The 13,133-nt window shown below is 47.1% G+C and overlaps 1 protein-coding gene across 2 annotated transcripts in view; it reads left to right on the top strand.

The window, feature by feature from the left end:
• Positions 1-13,133, top strand: part of LOC109886198 (anoctamin-1) — a 155,454-nt gene that overhangs the window by 65,582 nt on the left and 76,739 nt on the right. For both annotated transcript variants that reach the window (XM_031815549.1, XM_031815550.1), the window contains one exon: positions 11,122-11,196. In XM_031815549.1, the coding sequence (XP_031671409.1) occupies positions 11,122-11,196 (75 nt within the window). The remainder of the gene's footprint in view (positions 1-11,121; positions 11,197-13,133) is intronic.

The following is a 13,133-nucleotide window of genomic DNA, read 5'->3' as shown; positions in this document are numbered from 1 at the left end:
AGACTAAGATACAGTAGAATAGAATACAGTATATACATATGAGATGAGTAATGCATAGACTAAGATACAGTAGAATAGAATACAGTATATACATACGAGATGAGTAATACATAGACTAAGATACAGTAGTATAGAATACAGTATATACATAGACTAAGATACAGTAGAATAGTATAGAATACAGTAGATACATACGAGATGAGTAATGCATAGACTAAGATACAGTAGAATAGAATACAGTATATACATATGAGATGAGTAATGCATAGACTAAGATACAGAAGAATAGAATACAGTATATACATATGAGATGAGTAATGCATAGACTAAGATACAGTAGAATAGTATAGAATACAGTAGATACATACGAGATGAGTAATGCATAGACTAAGATACAGTAGAATAGAATACAGTATATACATATGAGATGAGTAATGCATAGACTAAGATACAGAAGAATAGAATACAGTATATACATATGAGATGAGTAATACATAGACTAAGATACAGAAGAATAGAATACAGTATATACATATGAGATGAGTAATACATAGACTAAGATACAGTAGAATAGAATACAGTATATACATATGAGATGAGTAATGCATAGACTAAGATACAGTAGAATAGAATACAGTAAATACATACGAGATGAGTAATGCATAGACTAAGATACAGTAGAATAGAATAGAATACAGTATATACATATGAGATGAGTAATGCATAGACTAAGATACAGTAGAATAGAATAGAATACAGTATATACATATGAGATGAGTAATGCATAGACTAAGATACAGTAGAATAGAATACAGTATATACATACGAGATGAGTAATGCATAGACTAAGATACAGTAGAATAGAATACAGTATATACATATGAGATGAGTAATGCATAGACTAAGATACAGTAGAATAGAATAGAATACAGTATATACATATGAGATGAGTAATGCATAGACTAAGATACAGTAGAATAGAATACAGTAGATACATACGAGATGAGTAATACATAGACTAAGATACAGTAGAATAGAATACAGTATATACATACGAGATGAGTAATGCATAGACTAAGATACAGTAGAATAGAATACAGTATATACATACGAGATGAGTAATGCATAGACTAAGATACAGTAGAATAGAATACAGTATATACATATGAGATGAGTAATGCATAGACTAAGATACAGTAGTATTGAATACAGTATATACATACGAGATGAGTAATACATAGACTAAGATACAGTAGAATAGAATACAGTATATACATATGAGATGAGTAATACATAGACTAAGATACAGTAGAATAGAATACAGTATATACATACGAGATGAGTAATGCATAGACTAAGATACAGTAGAATAGAATACAGTAGATACATATGAGATGAGTAATGCATAGACTAAGATACAGTAGAATAGAATACAGTATATACATATGAGATGAGTAATGCATAGACTAAGATACAGTAGAATAGAATACAGTAGATACATACGAGATGAGTAATGCATAGACTAAGATACAGTAGAATAGAATACAGTATATAGATACGAGATGAGTAATGCATAGACTAAGATACAGTAGAATAGAATACAGTATATACATACGAGATGAGTAATGCATAGACTAAGATACAGTAGAATAGAATACAGTATATACATATGAGATGAGTAATACATAGACTAAGATACAGTAGAATAGAATACAGTATATACATATGAGATGAGTAATGCATAGACTAAGATACAGTAGAATAGAATACAGTATATACATATGAGATGAGTAATGCATAGACTAAGATACAGTAGAATAGAATACAGTAGATACATACGAGATGAGTAATGCATAGACTAAGATACAGTAGAATAGAATACAGTAGATACATACGAGATGAGTAATGCATAGACTAAGATACAGTAGAATAGAATACAGTAGATACATATGAGATGAGTAATGCATAGACTAAGATACAGTAGAATAGAATACAGTAGATAAATACGAGATGAGCAGCATAGACTAAGATACAGTAGAATAGAATAGAATACAGTAGATACATATGAGATGAGTAATGCATAGACTAAGATACAGTAGAATAGGACAGAATACAGTATATACATATGAGATGAGTAATACATAGACTAAGATACAGTAGAATAGAATACAGTAGATACATACGAGATGAGTAATAAATAGACTAAGATACAGTAGTATAGAATACAGTATATACATATGAGATGAGTAATACAGACTAAGATACAATAGAATAGAATACAGTAGATACATACGAGATGAGTAATACATAGACTAAGATACAGTAGAATAGTATAGAATACAGTATATACATATGAGATGAGTAATACATAGACTAAGATACAGTAGAATAGTATAGAATACAGTATATACATATGAGATGAGTAATACAAAGACTAAGATACAGTAGAATAGAATACAGTAGATACATACAAGATGAGTAATACATAGACTAAGATACAGTAGAATAGTATAGAATACAGTATATACATATGAGATGAGTAATACATAGACTAAGATACAGTAGAATAGAATACAGTATATACATACGAGATGAGCAGCATAGACTAAGATACAGTAGAATAGAATACAGTATATACATATGAGATGAGTAATGCATAGACTAAGATACAGTAGAATAGAATACAGTATATACATATGAGATGAGTAATGCATAGACTAAGATACAGTAGAATAGAATACAGTATGCATATGAGATGAGTAATACATAGACTAAGATACAGTAGAATAGAATACAGTATATACATATGAGATGAGTAATACATAGACTAAGATACAGTAGAATAGAATACAGTAGATACATATGAGATGAGTAATACATAGACTAAGATACAGTAGAATAGAATACAGTATATACATATGAGATGAGTAATACATAGACTAAGATACAGTAGAATAGAATACAGTATATACATATGAGATGAGTAATGCATAGACTAAGATACAGTAGAATAGAATACAGTATATACATATGAGATGAGTAATACATAGACTAAGATACAGTAGAATAGAATACAGTATATACATACGAGATGAGTAATACATAGACTAAGATACAGTAGAATAGAATACAGTAGATACATATGAGATGAGTAATGCATAGACTAAGATACAGTAGAATAGAATACAGTATATACATATGAGATGAGTAATACATAGACTAAGATACAGTAGAATAGAATACAGTATATACATATGAGATGAGTAATACATAGACTAAGATACAGTAGAATAGAATACAGTATATACATATGAGATGAGTAATGCATAGACTAAGATACAGTAGTATAGAATACAGTATATACATATGAGATGAGTAATGCATAGACTAAGATACAGTAGAATAGAATACAGTAGATACATATGAGATGAGTAATGCAAAATATATAAACATTATTAAAGTGATTAGTGTTCAATGTATCCAAGTGGCCAGTGATTTACACTGTCCTTGGTAGTGAAGGAGAGCCCACTGTCCTTGGTAGTGAAGGAGAGCCCACTGTCCTTGGTAGTGAAGGAGAGCCCACTGTCCTTGGTAGTGAAGGAGAGCCCACTGTCCTTGGTAGTGAAGGAGAGCCCACTGTCCTTGGTAGTGAAGGAGAGCCCACTGTCCTTGGTAGTGAAGGAGAGCCCACTGTCCTTGGTAGTGAAGGAGAGCCCACTGTCCTTGGTAGTGAAGGAGAGCCCACTGTCCTTGGTAGTGAAGGAGAGCCCACTGTCCTTGGTAGTGAAGGAGAGCCCACTGTCCTTGGTAGTGAAGGAGAGCCCACTGTCCTTGGTAGTGAAGGAGAGCCCACTGTCCTTGGTAGTGAAGGAGAGCCCACTGTCCTTGGTAGTGAAGGAGAGCCCACTGTCCTTGGCAGTGGGCCGCGTCGGTGGCACTGTGTGATCCTCAAAGTGAGCGGAGAAGGAGAGCCCACTGTCCTTGGTAGTGAAGGAGAGCCCACTGTCCTTGGTAGTGGGCCGCGTCGGTGGCACTGTGTGATCCTCAAAGTGAGCGGAGAAGGAGAGCCCACTGTCCTTGGCAGTGGGCCGCGTCGGTGGCACTGTGTGATCCTCAAAGTGAGCGGAGAAGGAGAGCCCACTGTCCTTGGTAGTGGGCCGCGTCGGTGGCACTGTGTGATCCTCAAAGTGAGCGGAGAAGGAGAGCCCACTGTCCTTGGTAGTGGGCCGCGTCGGTGGCACTGTGTGATCCTCAAAGTGAGCGGAGAAGGAGAGCCCACTGACCTTGGTAGTGAAGGAGAGCCCACTGTCCTTGGTAGTGAAGGAGAGCCCACTGTCCTTGGTAGTGGGCCGCGTCGGTGGCATTGTGTGATCCTCAAAGTGAGCGGAGAAGGAGAGCCCACTGTCCTTGGTAGTGAAGGAGAGCCCACTGTCCTTGGTAGTGAAGGAGAGCCCACTGTCCTTGGTAGTGAAGGAGAGCCCACTGTCCTTGGTAGTGGGCCGCGTCGGTGGCACTGTGTGATCCTCAAAGTGAGCGGAGAAGGAGAGCCCACTGTCCTTGGCAGTGGGCCGCGTCGGTGGCACTGTGTGATCCTCAAAGTGAGCGGAGAAGGAGAGCCCACTGTCCTTGGTAGTGGGCCGCGTCGGTGGCACTGTGTGATCCTCAAAGTGAGCGGAGAAGGAGAGCCCACTGTCCTTGGTAGTGGGCCGCGTCGGTGGCACTGTGTGATCCTCAAAGTGAGCGGAGAAGGAGAGCCCACTGACCTTGGTAGTGAAGGAGAGCCCACTGTCCTTGGTAGTGAAGGAGAGCCCACTGTCCTTGGTAGTGGGCCGCGTCGGTGGCACTGTGTGATCCTCAAAGTGAGCGGAGAAGGAGAGCCCACTGTCCTTGGTAGTGAAGGAGAGCCCACTGTCCTTGGTAGTGAAGGAGAGCCCACTGTCCTTGGTAGTGAAGGAGAGCCCACTGTCCTTGGTAGTGAAGGAGAGCCCACTGTCCTTGGTAGTGGGCCGCGTCGGTGGCACTGTGTGATCCTCAAAGTGAGCAGAGAAGGAGAGCCCACTGTCCTTGGTAGTGAAGGAGAGCCCACTGTCCTTGGTAGTGAAGGAGAGCCCACTGTCCTTGGTAGTGAAGGAGAGCCCACTGTCCTTGGCAGTGGGCCGCGTCGGTGGCACTGTGTGATCCTCAAAGTGAGCGGAGAAGGAGAGCCCACTGTCCTTGGCAGTGGGCCGCGTCGGTGGCACTGTGATCCTCAAAGTGAGCGGAGAAGGAGAGCCCACTGTCCTTGGTAGTGGGCCGCGTCGGTGGCACTGTGTGATCCTCAACGTGAGCGGAGAAGGAGAGCCCACTGTCCTTGGTAGTGAAGGAGAGCCCACTGTCCTTGGTAGTGAAGGAGAGCCCACTGTCCTTGGTAGTGAAGGAGAGCCCACTGTCCTTGTTAGTGGGCCGCGTCGGTGGCACTGTGTGATCCTCAAAGTGAGCGGAGAAGGAGAGCCCACTGTCCTTGGTAGTGAAGGAGAGCCCACTGTCCTTGGTAGTGAAGGAGAGCCCACTGTCCTTGTAGTGAAGGAGAGCCCACTGTCCTTGGTAGTGAAGGAGAGCCCACTGTCCTTGGTAGTGAAGGAGAGCCCACTGTCCTTGGTAGTGAAGGAGAGCCCACTGTCCTTGGTAGTGGGCCGCGTCGGTGGCACTGTGTGATCCTCAAAGTGAGCGGAGAAGGAGAGCCCACTGTCCTTGGTAGTGAAGGAGAGCCCACTGTCCTTGGTAGTGGGCCGCGTCGGTGGCACTGTGTGATCCTCAAAGTGAGCGGAGAAGGAGAGCCCACTGTCCTTGGTAGTGAAGGAGAGCCCACTGTCCTTGGTAGTGAAGGAGAGCCCACTGTCCTTGGTAGTGGGCCGCGTCGGTGGCACTGTGTGATCCTCAAAGTGAGCGGAGAAGGAGAGCCCACTGTCCTTGGTAGTGAAGGAGAGCCCACTGTCCTTGGTAGTGAAGGAGAGCCCACTGTCCTTGGTAGTGAAGGAGAGCCCACTGTCCTTGGTAGTGAAGGAGAGCCCACTGTCCTTGGTAGTGAAGGAGAGCCCACTGTCCTTGGTAGTGAAGGAGAGCCCACTGTCCTTGGCAGTGAAGGAGAGCCCACTGTCCTTGCTAGTGGGCCGCGTCGGTGGCACTGTGTGATCCTCAAAGTGAGCGGAGAAGGAGAGCCCACTGTCCTTGGTAGTGAAGGAGAGCCCACTGTCCTTGGTAGTGAAGGAGAGCCCACTGTCCTTGGTAGTGAAGGAGAGCCCACTGTCCTTGGTAGTGAAGGAGAGCCCACTGTCCTTGGTAGTGAAGGAGAGCCCACTGTCCTTGGTAGTGAAGGAGAGCCCACTGTCCTTGGTAGTGAAGGAGAGCCCACTGTCCTTGGTAGTGAAGGAGAGCCCACTGTCCTTGGTAGTGAAGGAGAGCCCACTGTCCTTGCTAGTGGGCCGCGTCGGTGGCACTGTGTGATCCTCAAAGTGAGCGGAGAAGGAGAGCCCACTGTCCTTGGTAGTGAAGGAGAGCCCACTGTCCTTGGTAGTGAAGGAGAGCCCACTGTCCTTGGTAGTGAAGGAGAGCCCACTGTCCTTGGTAGTGAAGGAGAGCCCACTGTCCTTGGTAGTGAAGGAGAGCCCACTGTCCTTGGTAGTGAAGGAGAGCCCACTGTCCTTGGTAGTGAAGGAGAGCCCACTGTCCTTGGTAGTGAAGGAGAGCCCACTGTCCTTGGTAGTGAAGGAGAGCCCACTGTCCTTGGTAGTGGGCCGCGTCGGTGGCACTGTGTGATCCTCAAAGTGAGCGGAGAAGGAGAGCCCACTGTCCTTGGTAGTGAAGGAGAGCCCACTGTCCTTGGTAGTGAAGGAGAGCCCACTGTCCTTGGTAGTGGGCCGCGTCGGTGGCACTGTGTGATCCTCAATGTGAGCGGAGAAGGAGAGCCCACTGTCCTTGGTAGTGAAGGAGAGCCCACTGTCCTTGGTAGTGAAGGAGAGCACACTGTCCTTGGTAGTGGGCCGCGTCGGTGGCACTGTGAGATCCTCAAAGTGAGCGGAGAAGATGTTCAGTTTGTCCGGAAGCAGGATGTTTGTGTCCACAACGTGGCTGGTTTTCCATTTGTAGTCCGTGATTGTCTGTAGACCCTGCCACATACGTCTGGTGTCTGAGCTGTTTAATTGTGACTCCACTTTGTCTCTATGCTGACGTTTTACTTGTTTGATTGACTTGCGGAAGGAATAACTACACTGTTCATATTCTGCCATTGTTCCCAGTCACCTTGCCGTGGTTAAATGCGATGTTTTGCGCGAATGCTGCCATCTATCCATGGATTCTGGTTAGGGTAGGTTTTAATAGTCACAGTGGGTACAGCATTGCCTATACACTTCCTGATAAACTCAGTCACCGTATAATCAGTAAATCCCCAGTATAATCGAATAGAGACTGAAACAGAAACCTGGCTAACTGACTAGAAAGGAAATTAGCAGTACTGTGGCCTGGTTGAACACAGCAGATTCTATCCCAGCTTAACCCCGCCTCCTGACCTTCACCTCGCCTCCTGACCTTCACCCCGCCTCCTGACCTTCACCCAGCCTCCCGACCTTCACCCAGCCTCCCGACCTTCACCCAGCCTCCTGATCTTCACCCAGCCTCCTGACCTTCACCCAGCCTCCTGACTTTCACCCCGCCTCCTGACCTGACCTTCACCCCGCCTCCTGACCTGACCTTCACCCAGCCTCCCGACCTGACCTTCACCCAGCCTCCCGACCTGACCTTCACCCAGCCTCCCGACCTGACCTTCACCCAGCCTCCCGACCTGACCTTAACCCAGCCTCCCGACCTGACCTTAACCCAGCCTCCCGACCTGACCTTAACCCAGCCTCCCGACCTGACCTTAACCCAGCCTCCCGACCTGACCTTAACCCAGCCTCCCGACCTTCACCCAGCCTCCTGACCTTCACCCAGCCTCCCGACCTTCACCCAGCCACCCGACCTTCACCCAGCCACCCGACCTTCACCCAGCCTCCCGACCTTCACCCAGCCTCCCGACCTTCACCCAGCCTCCCGACCTGACCTTCAACCAGCCACCCGACCTTCACCCAGCCTCCCAACTTGACCTTCACCCAGCCTCCCGACCTTCACCCAGCCACCCGACCTTCACCCAGCCTCCCGACCTGACTTTAACCCAGCCTCCCGACCTTCATTAAGCCACCTGACCTTTGCCCAGCCACCCGACCTTCACCCAGCCTCCCGGCCTTCACCCAGCCTCCCGACCTTCATTAAGCCCCCCGACTTGACTTTCACCCAGCCTCCCGACCTTCACCCAGCCTCCCGACCTGACTTTAACCCAGCCACCCGACCTTCATTAAGCCTCCCGACCTTCACCCAGCCTCCCGACCTTCACCCAGCCTCCCGACCTGACCTTAACCCTGTCTGACTTCCTCTTCCCTTCCGTCTGACGTTGCTCTGACTAGATGGCAGAACATTGTCACTAGGTTCCTTGTGGTACATCTCTGTACTCTGTTAATTCCTGCTCTAGATAGAAAGGGTGTGTATGTGTATGTGTATGTGTGTGTGTGTGTGTGTGTGTGTGTGTGAGGTGACATATGGCCCAGAGGAAATCCCATGACAGTAATTTCCCAAAGGGCTTAGCGGCCTGCAGGGAGGAGGAGTGTGTGTGATGCACTCTGACAGGGATGTGGTGGTGTCAGGAGAGAGTCCTGACCTTATAGTGGGTCTCTTTGGGTTCATTTCAGTGCAAGACCACATGGTTACCACCCTCAGCAAGGGTGCTGAAAACCGGATGCATCCAGTTTACAAGGGAAATGGAAAGAGAGCCTGTGAAGCAACTTTTTGGACGTTAACAAGCAGACACTCCAGCTTAAGTTCCTCCTCCACAATTACTGGATTGGTTGAACAGTGCAGAAGAGAACCATCCAGACAGGACCAGAATGAAAGGCCTGCTTAGGTTATATGGACACTAATCTCCTGTGTTACTGCCATCACTTTTACTAGTTTCAAGGGGAGAGGTGGGGGGAGGAGACGAGAGGAGACTAGAGCTGAGGGGAGGGGAGGGGAAGAGAACAGACGAGAGGTGGGGAGGAGAGGGTGAGAGTATGTATGTCAGTGCTGTGTGTGTGGGTGGGTGTGTGTGGGTGTGGGTGGGTGCTAGGTGGTGGGTGGATGCTAGGTGGTGGATGTGTGTGGGTGGGTGCTAGGTGGTGGATGTGGGTGGGTGGGTTCTAGGTGGTGGGTGTGGGTGTGGGTGGGTGCTAGGTGGTGGATGTGAGTGGGTGCTAGGTGGTGGGTGTGTGTGGGTGGTGGGTGTGGGTGGGTGCTAGGTGGTGGGTGTGGGTGGGTGCTAGGTGGTGTTTGGGTGGGTGGGTGGATGTGGGTGGGTGGGTGGGTGGATGGTGGGTGGATGTGGGTGGGTGGTAGATGTGGGTGGGTGATAGGTGGTGGGTGGGTGCTTGGTGCTGTGTAGGTGTGTGTGGGTGCTTGGTGCTGTGTGGGTGGTAGGTGGTGCTGTTGTCCACCTTATGATCTGCATCACTGGGACATCTACAGTCACTGTCTGTGTGTGTTTCAACTTATAATGTCACAAGTACTGAGAAATGGATTCTACCAGCTCCAAACCCAACAATGTAGTGATCACTATCAATGGTTAGGGTTAGAGGTCAAACAGCAGTCCTGTCTCAGAGGAACATACAGCAGTCCTGTCTCAGAGGACCAAACAGCAGTCCTGTCTCAGAGGACCAAACAGCAGTCCTGTCTCAGAGGACCAAACAGCAGTCCTGTCTCAGAGGAACATTAGTTAGTGGTCAAACAGCAGTCCTGTCTCAGAGGAACATTAGTTAGTGGTCAAACAGCAGTCCTGTCTCAGAGGAACATTAGTTAGTGGTCAAACAGCAGTCCTGTCTCAGAGGAACATTAGTTAGTGGTCAAACAGCAGTCCTGTCTCAGAGGAACATACAGCAGTCCTGTCTCAGAGGACCAAACAGCAGTCCTGTCTCAGAGGACCAAACAGCAGTCCTGTCTCAGAGGAACATACAGTAGTCCTGTCTCAGAGGAACATACAGTAGTCCTGTCTCAGAGGAACATACAGTAGTCCTGTCTCAGAGGAACATACAGTAGTCCTGTCTCAGAGGAACATACAGTAGTCCTGTCTCAGAGGACCAAACAGCAGTCCTGTCTCAGAGGACCAAACAGCAGTCCTGTCTCAGAGGACCAAACAGCAGTCCTGTCTCAGAGGAACATACTGCAGTCCTGTCTCAGAGGAACAATAGTTAGTGGCCAAACAGCAGTCCTGTCTCAGAGGACCAAACAGCAGTCCTGTCTCAGAGGAACATACAGCAGTCCTGTCTCAGAGGACCAAACAGCAGTCCTGTCTCAGAGGACCAAACAGCAGTCCTGTCTCAGAGGAACAAACAGCAGTCCTGTCTCAGAGGAACATTAGTTAGTGGTCAAACAGCAGTCCTGTCTCAGAGGACCAAACAGCAGTCCTGTCTCAGAGGACCAAACAGCAGTCCTGTCTCAGAGGACCAAACAGCAGTCCTGTCTCAGAGGACCAAACAGCAGTCCTGTCTCAGAGGACCAAACAGCAGTCCTGTCTCAGAGGACCAAACAGCAGTCCTGTCTCAGAGGACCAAACAGCAGTCCTGTCTCAGAGGAACATTAGTTAGTGGTCAAACAGCAGTCCTGTCTCAGAGGAACATACAGCAGTCCTGTCTCAGAGGAACATTAGTTAGTGGTCTGGTGTCTACTGGTCTACCTTGTTCTCTACTTGTGTCTTCTGGTCTATCTTGGCTTCTGTTGACTTCTGTTGACTTCTACTGGTCTATATGGGCTTCTGTTGGCCTCTACTGGTCTATATTGAGCTTTACTGGTTTCTACTGTTCTCTTCTGGTCTCTTCTGTTCTCTACTGGTCTACTGGTCTACTGGTCTCTACTGGTTTCTTCTGTTGTCTACTGGTTTCTTCTGTTGTCTACTGGTCTCTTCTGTTGTCTTCTGTTGTCTTCTGTTCTCTACTGGTGTCTACTAGTCTCTTCTGGTCTATATTGGTCTCTAATGGCAATCTACATGGGATTGTGCTCTTAATGTGTCTCTAACCTCTAACCCAGACAGGTGTGGAGAAGCTGACCTGGAGGGACCGTCTACCTGGATACCTCATCAACATCTCCTCCATCCTCTTTATGGTGACTGTGCTTTTAGTTTGGCCTGATGTTGTCTCTCTCACTCTGTCTCCTCACTCTGTCTCCTCTCTCCGTGTCTCTCTGTCCCCTCTCTCCGTGTCTCTCTCTCTCTCCCTCTCTCCGTGTCTCTCTCTCTGTCCCTCTCTCCGTGTCTCTCTCTCTCTCTGTCCCTCTCTCCGTGTCTCTCTCTCTCTCTGTCCCTCTCTCTCTGTCCCTCTCTCTCTGTCCCTCTGTCCCTCTCTCCGTGTCTCTCTCTCTCTCTCTCTCCCTCTCTCTGTGTCTCTCTCTCTCCCTCTCTCTGTGTCTCTCTCTCTCTCTCCCTCTCTCTGTGTCTCTCTCTCTCTCTCCCTCTCTCTGTGTCTCTCTCTCTCCCTCTCTCTGTGTCTCTCTCTCTCTGTCCCTCTCTCTGTGTCTCTCTCTCTGTGTCTCTCTCTCTGTGTCTCTCTCTCTCTGTGTCTCTCTCTCTGTGTCTCTCTCTCTGTGTCTCTCTCTCTGTGTCTCTCTCTCTGTGTCTCTCTCTCTGTGTCTCTCTCTCTGTGTCTCTCTCTCTGTGTCTCTCTCTCTGTGTCTCTCTCTCTGTGTCTCTCTGTGTGTCTCTCTCTCTGTGTCTCTCTGTGTGTGTCTCTCTCTGTGTCTCTCTCTCTCTCTCCCTCTCTCTGTGTCTCTCTCTCTCTGTGTCTCTCTCTCTGTGTCTCTCTCTCTGTGTCTCTCTCTCTGTGTCTCTCTCTCTGTGTCTCTCTCTCTGTGTCTCTCTCTCTGTGTCTCTCTCTCTGTGTCTCTCTGTGTGTCTCTCTCTCTGTGTCTCCTCTCTCCGTGTCTCTCTCTGTGTCTCTCTCTCTGTGTCTCTCTCTCTGTGTCTCTCTCTCTGTGTCTCTCTCTCTGTGTCTCTCTGTGTGTCTCTCTCTCTGTGTCTCCTCTCTCCGTGTCTCTCTCTCTGTCTCTCTCTCTGTCCCTCTTTCTGTCTCCTCTCTCTCTCACAGTGGTCAGGTATTCTGCCACTCTGTGGTCAGGTATTCTTTCCAAAATGTCAAGTAATTATCTTTTGTTTTTTTCATGATTTGGTTGGGTCTAATTGTGTTGCTGTCCTTGGACTCTGTGGTGTGTGTTTGTGTTTGTGAACAGAGCCCCAGGACCAGCTTGCTTAGGGGGACTCTTCTCGAGGTTCATCTCTCTGTAGGTGATGGCTTGGTTATGGAAGGTTTGGGAATCGTTTCCTTTTAGGTGGTTGTAGATTTGATGGCTCTTTTCTGGATTTTGATAATTAGCGTGTATCTGCTTAATTCTGCTCTGCAGGTATTATTTGGTGTTCTACGTTGTACGCGGAGGATATTTTTTGGTGTTTGTCCCATTTAGTGAATTCTTGGTTGGTGAGCGAACCCCAGACCTCACAAACATAAAGGGCAATGGGTTCTATAACTGATTCAAGTATTTTTTTTGCCAGATCCTAATTGGTATGTCAAATTTATGTTCCTTTTGATTTCATAGAAGGCCCTTCTTGCCTTGTCACTCAGATCGTTCACAGCTTTGAAGTTACCTGTGGCGCTGAAGTTTAGGCCGAATATTGTATAGTTTTTTTTGTGTGCTCTAGGGCAACAGTGTCAAGATGGAATTTGTATTTATGGTCCTGGCAAATTGACCTTTTTTGGAACACCATTTTTTGTCTTCCTGAGATTTACTGTCAGGGCCCAGGTCTGTCAGGGCCCAGGTCTGACAGAATCTGTGCAGAAGATTTAGGTGCTGCTGTAGACCCTCCTTGGTTGTGGACAGAAGCACCAGATCATCACCAAACAGTAGACATTTGACTTCAGATTCTAGTAGGGTGAGGCCGGATGCTGTAGACTGTTCTAGTGCCCTCGCCAATTCGTTGATATATATGTTGAACAGGGTGAAGTTTAAGCTGCATCCCTGTCTCACCCCATGGCCCTGTGGAAATAAATGTG

Source organism: Oncorhynchus kisutch, unplaced genomic scaffold (genome assembly GCF_002021735.2).
Source record: "Oncorhynchus kisutch isolate 150728-3 unplaced genomic scaffold, Okis_V2 Okis09a-Okis19a_hom, whole genome shotgun sequence".
Classification (NCBI taxonomy): domain Eukaryota; kingdom Metazoa; phylum Chordata; class Actinopteri; order Salmoniformes; family Salmonidae; genus Oncorhynchus; species Oncorhynchus kisutch.
The sequence above is the reverse complement of the archived record's forward strand: the minus strand, read 5'-3'. Positions and strand labels throughout refer to the sequence as shown.